Source organism: Sturnus vulgaris, chromosome 1 (assembly GCF_052056855.1).
Source record: "Sturnus vulgaris isolate bStuVul1 chromosome 1, bStuVul1.hap1, whole genome shotgun sequence".
Classification (NCBI taxonomy): Eukaryota; Metazoa; Chordata; class Aves; order Passeriformes; family Sturnidae; genus Sturnus; species Sturnus vulgaris.
This window is the reverse complement of record NC_142243.1, coordinates 127,849,876-127,868,761: the sequence shown is the minus strand read 5'-3', so window position 1 is coordinate 127,868,761 and position 18,886 is coordinate 127,849,876. Positions and strand designations below refer to the sequence as shown.

General features: G+C 38.7%; 1 protein-coding gene across 1 annotated transcript in view; it reads left to right on the top strand.

Moving 5' to 3' along the window:
• MRPS28 (mitochondrial ribosomal protein S28) overlaps window positions 1-13,665 on the top strand; it is an 80,559-nt gene extending 66,894 nt beyond the window's left edge. The window contains exon 3 of the mRNA XM_014870711.2: window positions 13,371-13,665. Coding sequence (XP_014726197.1) covers window positions 13,371-13,524 — 154 coding nt within the window. The 3' untranslated portion in view covers window positions 13,525-13,665. The remainder of the gene's footprint in view (window positions 1-13,370) is intronic.
• Window positions 13,666-18,886: the final 5,221 nt, after the last annotated feature.

Genomic DNA, 18,886 nt, shown 5'->3' with positions numbered 1-18,886 from the left:
ACAGAATGTGAGGCTTCTTTGTTGGAGACAAAGTGTTGCCTGTGGTGGGAATTGCTGCAGTGATGGGAAAGTATCGTAATGTATTGTTGGATTACTGTGTTTTTTACCCCAGTAGAGACAGTACATTAAAGTAGCTTTGTGGGCAGTGAATTGTTTGAGCCAAGCCTGGCTAATAACACCCTCTCCTTGGCAAGCAGTCACACAAGGTATGGTTGGCATAGTTTGGATGGTCACAGGATTTGTCCCAGGCATCTGCAGCAGCTCTGCTGCCTTGAGTACAAGTCTTAGCAGCCGCATGTGGTGAGCTAATGACAGTGCTCTGACTATGGAGAGAGAGCAGTCCTACTCTCAGCTCTTCATTTTTTTAGTGTTAATAAGATCTGGTATGATACAGGCCTACTTCTAAATTATTTTTAGGACATTTGTTCTGAAGTTTCTGTATAAAGTGTCTAAGAAAACAGCTTAAAATGTTTAAATTAATTTCTAAGTAACATTGGAAACTAAGAGTATTAAGTATTTGTCTGAGCTTGTATACAGAAGAGGGTTCAAATTGTTTCCTGTGCTAAAGTCTGTCAGAGAACATGATTCTTCTTTGGATACAGTTGATGACATTGTCTGCCTAAAGCTCTGAATCTTGCTTTTCTGTTGTTGATGGTACCAAGCACAATGAACACAGACCTGGAAGGTGGGGTCTAGATTAAGTTCCTTTTGTTCATATCATGTTATTTTTTATCTCCGTTCTTCAAATGTGCACACATTTTTTCACGACTTTGAATCTTTTGGTTGGCATTTTTGTACCCCCATAATACATGTCTGATGTGAAAGGTCTACCTATGTAGATCCAGTTGAAAGGTTGCACAGTTTAAGTTGGAGAAAATGGGGTCTAAAAAGACCTTATAGATGAAAAATTCCTTGAAGAAGCTGCTTCTAGGAAGAATTTGGAGGTGGGACTGTAGTTGGGAAAGTTACCTGACTGTATAATAATCATTAATTCTTTTATTTCTCAGTTGCTTCTACTAATGACAGAATCTCTATTCCTTCATCTTTCCCCTGAGTACCTTTATCTATCTCAGATTTTCTCATTGTGGAGAAAGATGTAGTAACTTAAGTTTCTGTAGCTCTTTCACCTTTCCACATCTAGGGAAAAAGCCCCGCAGCCTTATTTGGTATTTTTTCTCAGTCCATGTGTGTGTGTTGTGTTCAATAAGAACTTAGCAGTGGTTCTCTATTGAGCAGAAGACAGTAAAGTGGTTATAGAAGAAGGCATAAGCCAAACGAGTAGATCAGGAAGATGGCTCTTGTCTTTGTAGTGTCACAACAGTTGTTGCTAGTTCATATCCAGGTGTACTCCACATACTAAATGCAGATCTGCTATCATGATTACACCTACTTTTTACTATTCTTAAATAAGCTTTTTTCGTCCTTGAGGCCTGTTTCTTGTTTGTCTCTCCAGTTTTACTGAATTGGATAGACTGTACTTACTTTAAGCTTTTCCCTCTTCTTTCATTCCCCCCTTTAAAATTGTAAGCGTGCTCCTGTTTCACTGTCAGTGTCCCTTAAACAGAATTCCCTTTAGAAACCCTTCCTACCCTTCTGCTGTCTTTGGTGTTAGGATCCTAGGACACGTTCTGATATGGTACCCAGCAGCTTTCCCTGGAGGCCTCTCCTTTTCTACTTCCCACCTGCAACTGCCATTTTTGCCTGCATATTGTTTTTATTTATCCAACTGTTAATTTCTTCTTTATTGCCTCCAAAACTAAATTTTCTGAAAAGTTCCTTTTTATAGTTATATTCACTTATAGTCCATATTTCCTTAACCTCAAGCATTATAGAATTAGGTCAACCTTTGTAATTTCTAGTATCTTATCTTAATAGTCTAGTAGTACCTTCTTTCATGCTCTTTTGGATGGTTCTCACCTCCATTTAGCATTTCTAAAAGCTGCCCATGTCAATCTGAGCTCACTCCTGACATCATTTTGTGCAGCAGGTGAGTGGCTTGTCAGGTGACCTTTCTCACTGGTATTGCTTTGCCTAGACCCACCAGGTTCTTAATTTTTATGTTTTCCTTATCCATTTCACAGTTTCGTGGAGGACACATTTTAAAAATCTGAAATACATTTGAACACTGTCCCTCTCCCAGCTCTGATAAAGATCTATTAACATGTTAGGATTTTTTAGCAGAAAGTGGAGCCATCAAATATTTGTTCCTCTCAAAGGCAAGTGCGTAGCATTCTGCAGAGGACTGAACCTTCCCCGTGCTTCACACTCCTCTCAACCACATCTGGAAAATCAAACTGACAGTGTCAAACTGGTTGCATTTTTAAGGCACCATTCCCCAACAAGATTTTCATGTTGTCTCTGAATAGACTTTTATTAACTGTGAAAGCCATTAGAATGAATAACGCAAGTGTTAGCTTGCAAGGAAATGTTCCTGACCAAATCTGAAAATGTTCCTTTTACAGGAGCACCATGAACTCTTTTTCCTCAAAAAGTCTGTTCAGTGTTAGTCTGTATTGTTCCCTTATAATGTAAGCTGAGATGGTTCTTGAGGCATTCATATAAATGGATGCTAACAAGGAATTGAAACTTCAATAAAAATTGTTTGATATACTTTAAAATGTTGGGTAATGTTCTCTGGTGTAGAAATGCAGGCGTATGTTCCAGATGTGCACACTTGGTGATGCTTCAAGATGGTTTAAGAGCACTGGAAATAGTTAGATTTATATTTTTTTGTTACAGGGGTACTTTTTCTCTGCCAGATCCCATTTTATCCTCTTTTAGCTTTTTCAGACCATACTGTCAGACATTTTTAGCTGAGTGTTTTGCAGTTGCCTGAGCAATATGCATATGCTGCATCTTACAGACCAACTGTTATGTAAATATGACTTGACTTTTACCACAGTGAACAGTAAGAGTGACTGAGAAAGCCAGAGGACAGATGTGACAAGGCAGTGCTTTGTTCAGGCACCAACAGCCACAAGGAGAGTTGAGGAAAGACTAGGGAATAAGGAGGCTCAGGGAAGAAGCTGGCACTTTTCAGCAGTCCTTTGGGAAAGAGCAGTCCTCTCTTGGCCTTAGCTGATTGATAAAGTGGAACCATGTGGTACCTCTGGCTCCTCTTGGCTTAGACTCCATCCAGTTCTTCATCCTTTTCGCTCAGGCCCATCAATTCTCTCTACAGATCTCACCCACATTCTCCAAAGTTGTACTTTACCTGTATCTCCTCCAGACCTCTCTCTCTGCCCATTATTCCTCTGAGACCCCAAACCATTGGTGCCCAGCCTTCCCTCATCTTTAGCACCTCTTGCATCTCTCCTGTTGCATTCACTTGCAGCTGAGAATTCAGGTATCTGCTTCAGCTGTTCAGAAGCTCTATTTTCTGTCTGTCTTTGTATGCCAGCTCTTACATTAACATGGTTACCAGTACTTGCTGCCACTGGAACAGCCATTTTAGCTGTCTCTGTGCGTCTTCTGCATCCAGTTCTCTCAAGAAAAGAATAAATCCAGTTTATGTCTGTGATGAGGTTTAAATACAAATAAAGGCCATGGACAGTACTTTCCATCAGTGCAGATGGGAGCGTCAGAGCAGGGTTAGATGATGTGTCTGTAAAAACCTGCTGACAGTATGTGAATTATTCTCATTTGCTGAGGATTCTCCTGTGTCACAGCCACTCCAAGCTGTAAAACGCTTGAAGGGTTGAGCACCAAAGCTGGGCAGGTTTTTAAATTCATTGTCACTGTTCCAATATCATTACCCAAGTAATAAGGGAGGAGTCTGATTTGAATTTTGATAAAGAACCACGTCTGAATTATCAAAATGTACTATTTTTAATCCCTTATAAGAGAACTGCCAGGATGGCTGGTGTGAGGGGATTGGAATCAGCTGAGTGAGAAAACTGAGAAGCACTGCAAGATAAGGAATACAACTGAACTTAGTTGGTACTGGTGAGAGAGAAAGTTATGATGGAGTAAAAAACTGAAAAGAAAGTGAGGTTGGCTGGATAAATGGGCTGGGATTACAATGAGTGAACAGGCAGTAAGAGGGGGCAAAAAAATATGTCTAATAGTTTTCTGTGTAATAGAAAAAGAAGACTGGAAATGCCTGATCTAAGATCTCAGGGAGACAGTGAGAGCCCAGAGAAGTTATGGTTTAGGGAATGGAGTAAGTGTGGAAAGGGAGTAAGATCGAGACCACATCTGTGAAGAAAACGAAGACAGTATTGTGAAAAGTGAATTTGAACTGTGGAGGGCTGAAGGTTTAGGACTATTTTCATGAAAAATACCTGACTGAGCCAAGGTCTCGGCATGGAAAACAGAAGGGGTAGGAATTACAGTAGTGTTTTTTTTGTGGAAAGATGGAGAGAAGAATGTGAGCTAGAGCATACTTCACGTGAGTTTGGTTTTTTGTTTTTTTTTCCGCTTGGGTACCTTTATCTTTCGTCTTTTAAGCAGTTTCCCTGGCTTCTGGTGTCTGTAAGCATAAAGGGCTATGGAGTTTTTTAGTGTTTTGTAAAATAATTGATTAATTTTTTATATATATTTAAATGTATAGTCTTGATTTCTTAACGTTTTATAAGTTACAAAGCAATATTTTAATCAAAATAGTTAATTTCATAGTTTAAGCAGTGGAAAAAAATTAAAATTTCTATTTTCTTTTGTTTTGCTCTCACATTAAAGGATATGCTTTACATTGTAGACTGAGAAAGCAATTGGCATAAATTACTGTATGATGACATGACTATATCTGATACAAGTTCTTAAGATGACAGGAGCCACCTCTTGCAAGTTTCATTTGTCAAAGCTTACCTCTCTGTGCCATGGAGAAAAGGTTACAGCATTCATCTTTGATGGGATATGAAGTACATTTTAAAATACAGATTATTGTGTGGATTCCTTCCCTAAAAAAGGGAATGATCCTGTACTAAAAGTGAATGTAAATTGATTTTTGCAGATACTGTAGCAAAAGTTGCAGCAAGATTTTTTTTTTGCTTGTTCTAGTAATTAAATATTGGGTGCTTGGGTTTTGTTTGAATTGAGGACAATCAGGTTACTTTTTAGAAGTGATTCTTAAGTAAGAAATTCTACCGAGACTCTAAATGTCCAGACTGGAACAGAATTAGATTTAAATATTTGACACCTTTGACTGTATTCTTTTGCTGTCACACACACAAAATGCCATTGATTATTGATATAATGGTAATAACAGAGCTTGACAGATGTCTTCACAATGGCTTGTTTGATGCTTTTCTGTGACAATTATAAAACGATTCTTGTCAGGCTTTGTGCTTGCCTTCTTTTAGCAATAGGAATAAAAACTTATGTGTTTCTTTCAGCTATGTCTGTGTCACGTTCAGTCAGCTTTCTGGCATCTCTACTGCCAACAGTGAAGACACAGGGAAGGGTGACAAGGTCCCTGCACTTGAGTCCCACAGAATGAAGCTGCCATGGCTTGACCAATATATTATGACTTTGAACAGCTCCATAAGCATAACTAGAGATATTATTTTACCCCCTAACGATGGGGTGGACTCTCAAACCCTGCTGCTTGTACCAATCTGTTTAGTAGTTTTTTTCCCCCCAGGTGTCCATAGATGCAGTGACATTAGCACTTCTGTAAGCTCCAGTTGTCCAGGGGGAGTTTCAAATGCTTCAGGGTGTTTTTCACATCAGCATGTAGCTAATATGCCCAGACCCTGTGTATTCATTTCCAATTTCTGCTTTAGATGGTAGTCATTGTAAAGTGAGGTTTAGCTTTGGACTTCCTCAGGTGCATAAAACCTGCTGGTTTTAAGGATGTTTACCATAGGATCTGCTTATGCACTGTTGTTCCAAAAGACTAGGTGACAATGGCTGTTGCTTAAGTTGATCATTTCACACACTCTTAAAGCATTCTGCTAAATGCTTCCAAGAATAGGAGAGGATTTTATCTATCTAGCAGAGTATAGCCTGTTTCCTTGTGGAAGTATGGATTTGGCACAAGGAACAAAAATATTCTGAAAAATTATGAAGCAGATGTCACAAGCAGTAACTGCTCAGAAGAAATGAGAGCGTGTTTGCTTTCTTAGTTCAAGGAAAGAGGAAAACAAATGGAGTAGGAAACAAATACACCTGAAGTGTTAATGGGTTGATGACTCACAAGGAGCGAGATTTCATTTTCTGACAGAATGTATCCAGCATCCGTGAAGCATTTTTGTGAAGTGTTTGATTGCAAAGAACAGAGATGCTTTGAAAATCCTATTTTGAGCATCCATCCCTTATTTGAATGACTGGATGCTGTGGTAATAAATAATGGATGAATAAAATTTAAGTCAAAAGGGACCTTCAGGTCATCTCTCAGAACTTTGCTGTATCATGAGACATGACATTTCAGCAGGTTATCCTGAACTGAACTATCACATCTATTTTGACATCTCTTCAGTTGAAGCCATCAATGGCTGAAAAGTCTCAGGGCTTGGAGTTTTTTCCTGTTGGTTCATCGATATTATTTGCAAATTGTCATTTTCATCTGCATTAGTTGGACTTCACTTTCCAATTTATTACATGCTTTTCCCAGACAGATTTAAGCACTTTTAATACCAGTATTTTCTTTCTCTATAGACAGCTCAATCTTTTTAATAACAGATCAAGATCTTTACATGGTTATCCATTTTTCTGCATGTTCCTTGTCCTCTCTTTAACAGCCTTTAAAGAAAGGCAGTCAGCAGGATACTACTCCATGATCATGCTCTCTCAGTGTCTCTTCCACTGTTGTTCTACTCTGTGCAAAATTCACGGGACTTTTCTGCTGCCACTTTTTTCCATCACTGCAATGTACAAAACTGGGAGTTGGCCTTTTTGCCCCAGCATTGCCTAGGAGCTCATTCTGAGGGGGAGGAGGTGTGTTATGACTTCTGTCTGGACCTGCTGGATGCAGGATTGCTGTCCCCATCACTACATGTGCCATGTGTGCCTTGCTACAAAAAGCCATTTCACAAGATGTAGATTTTTACATAGAAATCCGCTGCCTTCAACTTGACAGCGGTCTAATTTTTTCATCCATATTTTCTCTGAACAAGAATTCTGTGTATACTGGCAGTGAGGGAGAAGCTTCTGGGAAGTGTTGTGCTTTTGTAGAGCTCCTTCACTGTGGGGCATCAGAGGGTGACCTGTACAGAACTCATACAGAACTGTGCTCCTTAAGCCAGCTGTTGTAGGGTGTCCCTTTGCTGATCAAGTTAAGGCCAGGGAGGGCTCAGGCAGCATCTGGGAATGCTTCAAAACATTTTTTTAGAAACAAGATGGGTTGTTCAAACCACAGCTTTGTTCCACACCAGTTGCACTGCTTTGCTGCTGGCTGCAGTTAGTTAGAGGTGGGTTTGCTTCTGGGGATGCTTTATCATTTCAGTATTACTAATGAGGAGCTATAGAGTGATTTTGAGTGGATTTGAATGGTGGTAAGAATGGTGAACACAAACTCTGGAGAGAAAGTGATGGTCAATTTATTTTGCTACCTTTGCCACTCTTGCATTTTTTCTGAGGTTGATAATGTGTTGTCTTTCGCATAATTAAAAAAAAAAGAGAAAGTGAAATGGTTTCGAATTTTGTAAACTGTTCTGTACTGTGCTAAGGCACTGAAACAAAACCTCTTGAATAATGGATCTGAAAAACACACTTCGAAATTCTCACAGTGCAAAAATGAAAGGCATCAACTCTTCTGATAGCATTCACTGAGAGTACCATGGCTCAACTCTAACCGTGTCTTTGGAGTGTTTTATATTAATTGATTTTGTATGGAAGATAATCCAGGGATTCCTTTCATTGCAGAAAGCCATCACTGGACTGTGCTGGGGGACATTAAAAAATAATGATGCAAAAAGTGTGAAAAAAAATCAAATTAAATTCTCTAAGTTACACCCTCAGCGTAGGAATTAAACCCCTGGTTTAAGAGTTGCCTTGCTACTCCTTTCAGAAATGCACATTCCTGAGAGGTGGCTCAGAGGGCATGGAAGAATGGACAGTGGATGAGAATGGTCCTAGCCAGCCCTAGCAAGTTCATTCATCTTTGTATTGAACAGGTTACTGTTCCTAAAGGAGGCAATGGAGACTGAAAACCCTTAACAAAGTAGAGAGTATATGAGCCAAAATATTCTGCTTGTCTCAAAATATCAGCCCTATATTTTTATAGTATGAAATAGAAGGTATCTGTGAATGCACTTTAGAAATGGGTGGGAAATACCAGTCAAGACCCAGTGAGACTCAGCCATTTCTGTAATTGCATTTTTATTTTTGTATCTATGTTTCCAAGAATAGAAGCTTTGGTGCCTTAAATTTTAAACTAATAACTTCAGTAGTTTTAATAGCAAAGGGACTGCTTGCTAATTTGTGATCACATGCAGTTTTAAATACTGGATAGTTTAACAAAATGCTTTAATGTCTACACCTATAATTTAGTGTTTGAATAAAGTTCTTAATGCCATTTAGTAATAAGGATGCTTCCTTTGCATGTGAAATTGCACACCTGCAAAACTACTGTCCCATTTTCTTGGCCAAAATTGGTATAATTAGGATCCTCATTTTTAGTTGTAGTCTCCTTCTTTCAAAGCTCATCGCTTTCCAAGGCAACTCCATTTGTAGATCTTTTACTGTAACCTGGAATGACTTTTAAGCTAAAAAAAACCGTTCCCCCACCCCCACCCCCCCCACCCCCAGCATTCTTAATTATTGGAGTTGAAATATGTCATTCCATATCCTCCCCTTCCAGTTTTATTATGTAAAAATACTGGGGTTTTTTGTTTCTTCATATATCTTTCATATAGTAAAATTACTTTAAAATGACAAGTTTAAAATCTTGACTGAAGAGTTTGGGGAGTTTTGGCAAAACCCTTTAATTTGCCATTAAGATTTTGAGGGATTTAAAGCTTCAGTGCAGAAGTGAAAGGATCAACATAGAGACCAAATTGCAATAAAAGTGATATAGACAGTCAGAAGGAAGCTTCCAAGTTGCTTGAGTCTGAAAGTGCTCACTGTTCTACTCATATAATTAGTAAAGAGAAGACCTAGTTTTTTAAGTTCAGACACAATAGTTTGATATTTGCATGCAAAGATAATAGGCCCTATTTTTAATGTAGTTACAGGACATAAACTTTCATTTTTGCATTTATTTAAAAAAAATTTTAGCACAATTAGCCAGGCTGTGCTGTGTGCTTTCTCTGTGCTCTTACATTCTGTGTTACATTGGTGATGTGTGATTGCACAGACTTACGGTTTAGATAAGAAAAAGGATTTTCATTTTGCTTCTTTTCTACTACTTCTCCATGACAGTTCAAAAATTACAAAGAGCACTGAAGCAGTTATTTGGGTTGCCTCTAACTTAACTAAACATCATCTTCTGGAAGTGGATATTTGAGGGAAGGTACACCTTGTACCTAGTGCTGTGCCCACTCCAGAAGAGTTGGAGAGAAGCCTGCAGGTACACATTTAAGACAGAGGAAGTTTTTTGGGACACTGTTTCTTAGCTGACATTCAGGCACAGGTTTCTGGTGGTGCTTCAGTGGGTGCTCTGGACACTGACTTGAGAAAGGGTCATGGCTCAGCAACAGCAGCCACTGGATTCCACCTCTGAATGTGGGTGTTAGGTGGGGTCCTTCCATTCAAAATTCCCAAAAAGTGCATAGCTGTTGTAAATAAATTCTGTGGAAGTGGATCAAGCTTTGAGTCTACTTGCAAAATAATTTCTCTAAGTTCTAGAGAAATTCTTATACCTTCATTTATGTATGTTACTAAACACTTTTGTCTACTTCTCAGTGAATTTAATACTTTTACCTGGCAATAGGAAGTGGTAGGAGGAAAACACATGGATCCTTGAGAAACGCAGTGTTTGGGGGTTGGGTGAAGGTCAGTGGTACCTGCTGATGGTCATGGGATAAGATGATCTTGAATACCAGCATTGTTACTTAAAAATAAAGTGAGTCCTTTTGCAAAGTGAAGTAGATGGTTTCTTTCCTTTTACACTGGTGTCCTGTGTCTCCTAGGCCACTATTCCTGAAAATAATAAAATGCCTACTTTGTTTCTAGGTCCTGCTTCAAGCTTCTCCTTTAACCATAGAATAGTTTTATCTGTTTTAAGGATAAATAAATACCCTTGTGGATAGACTATGATTGCTATGCATAGAGCAACCTATAATTTCCTTTTGCTCTAAAATGTGGTGGATAGACCACCACTGCATGTTGTGTTCATGTTTCTGCTTTTTCTACATCATCCACATACTCTTGAAGTGTTTTAGCTGTAGGGAGCATCTGTCACAAACCGAAATGTTTATATTAATATAAATTGGCAGTTGTGTCAGCTCCTCAAAGAGATGTTCATCGTGATCTTTTTGTAAGCAGATGTGCTATGACTGGAAAAGCTTCTTTAATAATTAAGTATGATTAAAGTATCTGGAATCTCTTCCAGTTACTGAAGCAGCATTGAAGATTGTGATTCTTCTTACAAAAATACAATTGCTTGGGTTTTGCATTACAAATATATGCTAAAGTCATGTCTGGAAATTGGAGCAAAGTTCTCTGCAGACTTTACAGTAAGCAGTACTAAAATTGGGGGAGTTGTGATTAAGATTATTTTTTTATTTGTTTATTTTCTATAAAATTAGATGCATTAATAATGAGAAGTACAGTTCCTTCACAGATTTTCCATATGGACTTCCCTGGTTATTAATAATACTTTTAAAGGGTTGATTAGAAAAAAATTGGTTTAATCTATTCACTTGTAAAACATCACTGTAGTCAAGCAACCGCCCAAAAGGAACTGATGCGTGATGAAAGTAATATTTTGTATTTCAGTTACAAAGAGGGAGCTCAATATCTCTCCCACTGTGTGCTGTCAAATAGAGAAAGGACTTCTAATTCAATTTGAACCTCATTCAGTTCAATCTCTGTAGAAATGTGTTGGACCCTGAAGGTAGTTTTCTCAGCAGCTTCCTGCTCTAGGTCACTGGTGAGCTGCTTTTCCTGTAGGAGGAAAGAGAAGAAAAAGGCAGAGGGATGACTGGTCTTTAAGATTTGTTACAGAACCAGTAGTGGTAGTCTTAAGTTTTACTAAGATTTTTTAAAGCAGCACAGAGTGCAGTAGTTCAAAGATCTGAGTTTAGTGTCAGGTTTTAATAGTTTTATGCAGTCTTTTCAGTGATGTTTTCCTCTTCTTGGCTCTATTGTATATAGTGTAGTTGCCTAGATTTTTATACAATTTGCCTTTGCTTTCAGTGCTTTTTTGTCACATGCTTTACATTTATCCCTTCTTTTCTGTCTTTCCAAGGCTCCTATTTTCTCATTAAAAGGTATCTGCTCCTTTTCTGTTTCCACAGACCGTTTCTCCCTCTCACATTTCCTTCTCTCCCTCTTATTTTGCCCTTCCTCAAAACCTAATCTCTCCCTCACACACACATTGATAAAGGCAGTAAAGTCTGATATTTTATGCTGAAGATACTGTTAGAGATCAGGGTAACTTCATGGTTAGAGGCAAAGGCAACCCATCTAGCCAACAGCTCTCAGTAAGATGAAGATTTGGTTAATGCTACGGAATTTTTGTATATTCCCATATACCCAAATGGCTAAAACTACTAGTCAGCTGGTCTTCATTTAAGATGCTTCAATAAGGAGCTTTCCTCTTCGTTCTCCTTCTTATCCCAAAACCTTTTTGGGGACCTCTTTTCTCAATAAGCCTAACAAATCCTGGAAGATATCAACTACTTTAAGGTCTTATGCATTGTCTTTTGATTTCAGCAACACTGAAATGCTGCACGTTAGGTTTTATAAATAATTCTTATCAGTTCTGAAAGTGTTCTGTTTTGAAATGCACATATTTCATAGAGAAAAGGACAGAATTGATCCCTTCCAGCTATTTAGGTAACAACCAAACATAAACTGTGTTCTGTCTTTGGTAGCTGTGCCATTCTCTTCACTGCAGCAGTAGTTATTTGCATTTTGGACTGGTGAGGGCCTTCACTTTTATGTTTTTTTAAGAAAATGTGTGTTATTTCCACTGGACTCATGCAGATCATCGTAGGATTCATTGGGATGAGTGTTGGCAGAACTCTTGCTGACTGAGTATCCTATGTACCCATATACCTGCTCAGGGTGGAAGTATCAAATGCTCTTCCTTTGCAGTCTGGATCATAGCCGAGTATTACCCAGGATTAACCAAGAGGCAAGGGAAATGAATGTAAGATAGCACTGACAAAAAATGACAACAAAATAAAACAAAACCAAAACCCACCATAAATGCAAGTCCAGGACCTTTTCTTAAGATGTTTAATTTTCCAAATGAATCTTGGTTTGATGAGCTGAAGAAAGTTGAAATCTAGTTCAGTTTTGCTGCATGCTAGCAAACAAGCTGTACAGAGAAGGTTGTCCAAGATGGAGGTGAAAATGAGCAAGGTGGAAATGGTGCAACCAGATTTCACTATTATATTTTTTTCTGTTGGTAACTGTGGAATGTGTCAAACTTTCTCTTGCTTTTGCTCAAGGTAATCAGACTTGCTGCATCTTCAGCTCTTTGTGTTTTGACTAGGGAAAAAAAAATTCAACTTGAACTTTGAAAAGAAGAATCGTTCTCAATTTTATTGCTGGATTTCGATCAGTAGCTCTCCAGGTGCATTATAAAACCTGCTCATATTTTAAAAATCTTCACTAATTTGGCATGGCCATCTTTACATGGGGTATGTTTTAAAAACACGTTGAACCCTCACATCTTCTGACTTAAAAAGAAAAAGAAAGAAAAAAAGAGAGCATAAAACAATAAAACCCAAGCCTGTAGGCAGAAAGTTTCATTACAATAGTTGTGGGGTTTCTTTTTAATTATATGTAATAAAAAACTTGCAGATGATGCCCACTCTTTGGATGAGGGGATAAGACAAGAAAAGTTCCTTGCCTGCGGCCCAGGGTTGGAAATATAAACCATAGTTAGCTGGCATTGTACTTTCTGATAATAGCAATGTCACCAGTGATCTAATGGTGACTTTTCCTCCCCTTTGATGATACGTTGTCCTGCAGATAATTATTGGCATGATAGCAGATGATACAGTAAAACATTTTGATGGAAGACACAAGCAGTTTCCCATATAATAAACTGCTTTTTTGTAGAGTCTGCATTCCCACAGTGGGATCTGGTGGTGTTTGTTCCTCGATGGGCAGGATTGTATCAGCAGGACTGGCTCTGTGGTGGTACGGAGTGTGTCGCAGCAGTTTTAGTGCTGATATTACAGAAGCACTGGACTTCATTGCTGCCCTTTGTTTTCTGTGGGGCTGAGATCTGCAGAGAGGAGAGAGCCTTAGGAAATGCAAGACCAATGTTTAACAAAACTTACCTTCTTCCCCCTCTCCCCTTTTCTTCACAGAAAATATCGGAGAGGAACCCGGGTACGCCTGAGACTGCTGGATCTTGAACTGACATCCAGGTTTTTGGGGGCAGCCAGTGATACAACATTGCTGGAAGCTGATGCAGTGCTCTTGGGACTTGCAGAGAGCAAGCAAACAAAGCAAAAGGAGTAAATTTACTGCAAAGAGATGCACTTTGTGGTCTGACAAATTGCATAAATTAAATGCTTCCTCAGGAAATAAATGAAAATTTTGTGTCTGCTTAGTCATGTAAAAAATGAGATCAATAAAAGACAATAAGCACATTGTATCTAATTCTTACTCCACTTTTATTCACTCATCTTTCTAGCTCTTTGCCTTTAGATTTGAAGGTGGTTAACTGAGCTGCTGTAGGTTAACTGAATGTGTTCGTATTCTTGTATAAAGAATTTCAGAGTCCATCATACTATTCCAAAGGAACGTTGATTTTCCATGGAAAAAGTCCAAAGCTTGCTGTCATGGTGCTTCTTCTAGGATGGTGTTTCACACAGAACAACATCAAGGGTTTCTGATTTCCAAGCTGCAATGCAGGCTGTTTTACTGCTGATACTGAGTTTAATATCTATTACAGTACATCAAGCTTTTATCTCCATCTGCATGAGGAACTGGAGATTATTCTTTGCTTTAATCAGAGCTCCCATTTCCAGTGCATGTTAGTAAATTTTCTTTGGTGGTTCATAAAAATTGAAGGAAGCTGTTTCAGTGTAGTTGGCCAAGAGTAGGTCTTAGTTTTCATTAAATATATTTAAGATAAATATAGTGGGTGTTTGAACAACACACAAAGAATCATGCTATGGTATTTCCTAGATCTTTTTGGAGCTTTTGTTATCAGAGAACACTTCTTTTGATTTCTGATATGTCCAAGCCTGAATTCTGCACAGTCATTTGTGATTTGCATAGTGCCTAGCAGGTGTGCTGACGGAAAATGAAATTTGCTATTCATACCACTGAATTGCAAGAGAAAGCCTGTTTAATCTTAAAATATTTTCCCCAAATGTTGGAATGAAATGAGATTTGTTAAGATAGAATGCCTTGTTTGTCTGCAGTGACTCTCCAGTGACAATGTGTTTCTTTTATATGTATGTTATTCAGAAAACTGCACAAAATTCAGCAAAACACATACTGTCTTAAGCATGTATTACCCAAATCCACAGACATCTCATCTTTCTGCTGGAGCAGGCCACATGAGCAGTGATGGATGGTGTAGCTCCTTCTGCCTTTTATGACAAGTACAGAGATGTCTCAGTCCTGTGAGGGGAGAGGAGGTATCTCTAAAGAAGCAGGGTACCACAGAGCCAGTTCCAGGCTGCCACAGCTCACACATCCCTTTCCTTGCCTTCATCTGAGAGGTACTTGGATAAGATGGCATCAGTGCAGAAATGGGGAACAATTCTGTTAGATCACAGCTGGCTGGTGGGTCAGGTTGCTGCCCAAGCTCTGCAAGTCTTTATATGGTACAGCAACATTTGTTTAGAACAGGCTACAAAAGCTTTAACCTGTTTATAGGTTAAATATTGTAATTTCTTTTTTGAAGGTTTTTGTGGTTTTTTTTAACATATAGAAAGAAAACCAAAAGGAAAGCCAAAGTGCCTTTTTACCTGGAACTACAGCCATGTGCACAGTGGTTTGATTGTTTCCTATCCCACTGGCTAAAGAAAACCTTAGACCAAATAAACAGAAGAAAACTAATTTCCTACCTTTGCCCTCTCATAACACTGAAACAAGGGGTACAGTGCAGACAGAATCATAGAATTATTAAGGTTGAAAAAGATCTCCATGATCATTGAGTCCAACTGTTAACTCAGCACTGCCATCTTCACCAGTAAACAATATCCTTAAGTGCCACATCTACAAATTTTTCTAACACTTCTAGAGGTGGTGGTTTCACCACTTGTCTGGGCAGCGTGTTCCAATGCCTGACATCAACTGATATGGGGAGTTTCCAAGATACATCTCATGTATCATCTGTCAAGAAGAATATTTTTAGTATAAGGTATTTATTTACCAAAATACTAGGAGGAGTCACACAGTAAATGCATAAGGAAGAAATTCTGAAGGAATGGGCATGTTTCAGCAGATCCTTTTATAGTTTTGCAAACTGAAATTTTGTTTCTGAAATCAGTGTGGATCCAAGCAAGAAAGAGGAAACAAGGAATGAGAGCTTATTGTGTTGCTTTAATTTGCTCATTCATCGCAATGATCTTAACTGGGGGATTTTGAACGTGAATTTCATTGGGTGTTAGCCTCCAGGTAAAGAGTTATTCTGTCACTAAAATAGAAGTCCTTTTTAAGAAGCCAGGAGGGATTTAAAATATCAAAGAAATTCTGTCTGTTGAACGTAACTCATCCTACATTCTTGATTAACCTTCATAAGAGTGATTTGGGAGGAAGTAGAGATATTAATGTTTTGGGGCAGAATAAGAGTTACTTCACAGTAGGGTAACAGTGATTTTGTCAAACCTTCCTCTGGATAAGCTTTAGAGAAGTAGCTTTTGGAGGCTGTAGTGGTCGCTATTTCAAATCCAGTTTAGTGTTCTGTTTGGAAACCCGAGGGTTGACTTAAATTGACCCAGTCATACAAATTGCAGGGTTGAACCTCCAATGGCTTTAGGCTGCTACTAGTCTTTGTGGCCTTTGGTGAACCAATTGTTGTCCCAGGGCATCTTCAGTGACCTTCAGTTATTAATTGGCCCTCTAAACTCTTCATACAAGAGTTATCCCATGGAGGAGTCTCTGTTTGGGGTAGTCTGTGCCCATTGCCTCAGTTCTGCACAACTCCCAAAGGCAGAATTGCAAAGGCAGAGCAGGGATTTCTCAAATGTCTTGTGGTGTGCTGTTGCAATTGCTTTTCATAGCTGTAATACCTGCCTAGACCAAGAATTGTGGAGACTACATGCCCTTAACACAGAGTAAGAAAGCACCAGCGTTCATTACTGAATGGCCACAATGGCACAGTTGCATGTCCTGTGTCTATAAGACTATTCTTATTTTTCACTCTAGTCTTTTATCAGAGTAGAAATTGATAATGCAAGCAGGTATTCCTAGTGCCATCCATACAGAAAAATAAATGCAAACTCTTTTCTGCTGGTTACTCCCTATCCCTAGGAGTTCCCTTTTTTCTTCATGGCCACATTCCTTTTTGATCCTTTCTGTATTTTTTGCTGGTTACTCCCTATCCCCAGGAGTTTCCTTTTTTTCTTCATGGCCACATTCCTTTTTGCTTCTCTCTGTATTTTTCTGCTGTCAAGTGTGCACAAGTGTAATCAAGTGTACAAGAGCCTTGCACAGTGAAATCTCCTTATCCACATGGTACAGATCCCTGAGTGGACTTGTGTGTGTCTTGGTTTGGGCAGTGGTATCAATCTGAATTTTTGTTTGGAGGTCATTCTTATTTCAGGTAAGAGGATAGCATAAAGAACAGTTCTTTATGTTAGCTCCTGCTAACATAAAGAAAGGCTAAAGCCAGCCCAGCAGCCCCTGTGGCACTGTGCCCAGCCCAACCACTGCCTAGAATACTCTTATCTCTCTATGTATATACTACATGTGCTACTGTTATGAACCTAATTAATGCTACTTATATGTAGCAAGATTCTAGTTGTAAAGAAGAATACATCATTTTGCTGAGAATCTTGAGAGCAATATAAACCAAGTTCTTCAACTGTGTTCATCTGACTGCCAAAATCAGGAATTTCTCTACATGCCGATGCTGCATTTTCTTCTAAATTTTGTAATTTTGTCTTACTCTGAAGCACAGACCAGATGAGGGAAGTTCATTGCTAAAATCATATGGATTTATTCTCTCACCTTTTTTTGATTATGCAGATGAGAAGACATTTGTTTCTTCATCTGTTTTTCAGACATTTGGGTTTTTTTTTCCTGTAACAATCTTGAATTTTGAAAGTGTTGAATGTCTTTTTCTCTGAAAGTTTTTCAGGTAACAACACAAATCCACTTCATTAGCAGATAACTGAGTTTTCATCATTCTCTATCATATTCTGCTTTGCGTGCTGCCCACATTTCTTAGTTGACAAATTTCTGACTTAGATTTGGATGAGCATGACAGATTGACTTCAAGGAGTTGTAATTCATGCTTGGTGTAAAATTTGCACTCAGAATTGTAACACTGAGTGCTCAGAGAGCAGCGTGAAATGCATCCTCAGCAGAGAGAGGAGGAGGCTGCTGCCATCCCGGGCTTGCCTCCCCACTTGGTTAGGAGCTCTGTGGGTGATTCTGGTGATTCTGTGGGTGATCCCTTCTGCACAAGCAAGGAATATTTCCACGCATTCTGCTAGGAGGACACGTACCTCTTCTAGACCTGTAACTGACGTGCTTGTGAGCTTCACCCTAACCCCTTCCACTTCTCACTCCACTCATGTGCCTGAATGTCTGTAGTGCTTTCTGGGTTTACAGATGTGGTTATAAGCAAAGTTAGCTTTGATAAAAGCTGAATCAAAGCTGAATCAAAGCTGGCTTGGGTTTTACCTGAAGCAATAATTTCTCTCTTTTTTTTTTGTTTGTTCTGGTCCTGTTTTGAAGGCTTTAATAAGTTATTCTAGAATTCTACCTCTTATGAACAGAACATTAAACACTTTATACATACTTGGAAAGCAAAATATCTTTATCATGATGTGGAGTTGGAAGAAAAATGATCAGTGTTCAATGTTCCATTGATGACTGATGTGCTATAACATGTAAATCCTCCTAGACTTGTCTGCCCTTTCATATTCTAGGCCTTTAGGTGATGAGATGGGGAAAAAGGGAAACACTGAAGAAATCAGACCTGCCTATTGAAAACAAATTAGCATCCTGCCACCAAAGCTTTGGCACTGAGCTTTTCTCTAAAGAAAACAATACTTCACATTTTACTTTCCCTTAGGGCATTCTGGAAAGTTTGGGTTCCTCCTCATTTCTTAATACTGTCACATTTATAAATCAGGCAAATTATTGTTCAAGCTTTTTATTCTTTTTCTGGGAGTATTAATCCCATATGCTGGGAAAGCTATTCACTCTTCTGTTTTGGCTAGAGAGCATTTCTACTAGATACAAGCATGCACTGTGTATGTGTTTTTTTTAGTACATTATATATTCTGAGGAAGTGTTTATCATATATTAAAGGTCTAGACTGCCCAAATGGGGCTATTACATTGTCATCTGGTCATAACCCAGAATAAATATTATCCCTGGTATGACTGCATCAGACTAACATGAATAAGATCTTAAACACCTCTAAGTGTTCTTGTTGCCTTCTCAGTTGTGCCTCATTCAATCAGAGTTAAGCACCATGATGCACTAACTGCATGGTGGCTCTAATGAGGAAATCTGCCCTTTGTTAACTTCTGTCTGCAGCAGGCTGTGTGTCAAGAGCAGCCGAAAGTTACACTTCACATCTGGGTTAAGGGATCTAAGGAATCCTTGGAATGGATTCTGTAGTCACTCTGTAGATTTGGGTTAGCTTTTGAAAGTGGTGGCATATAAAAATGGTTTTAAAATGTTGACT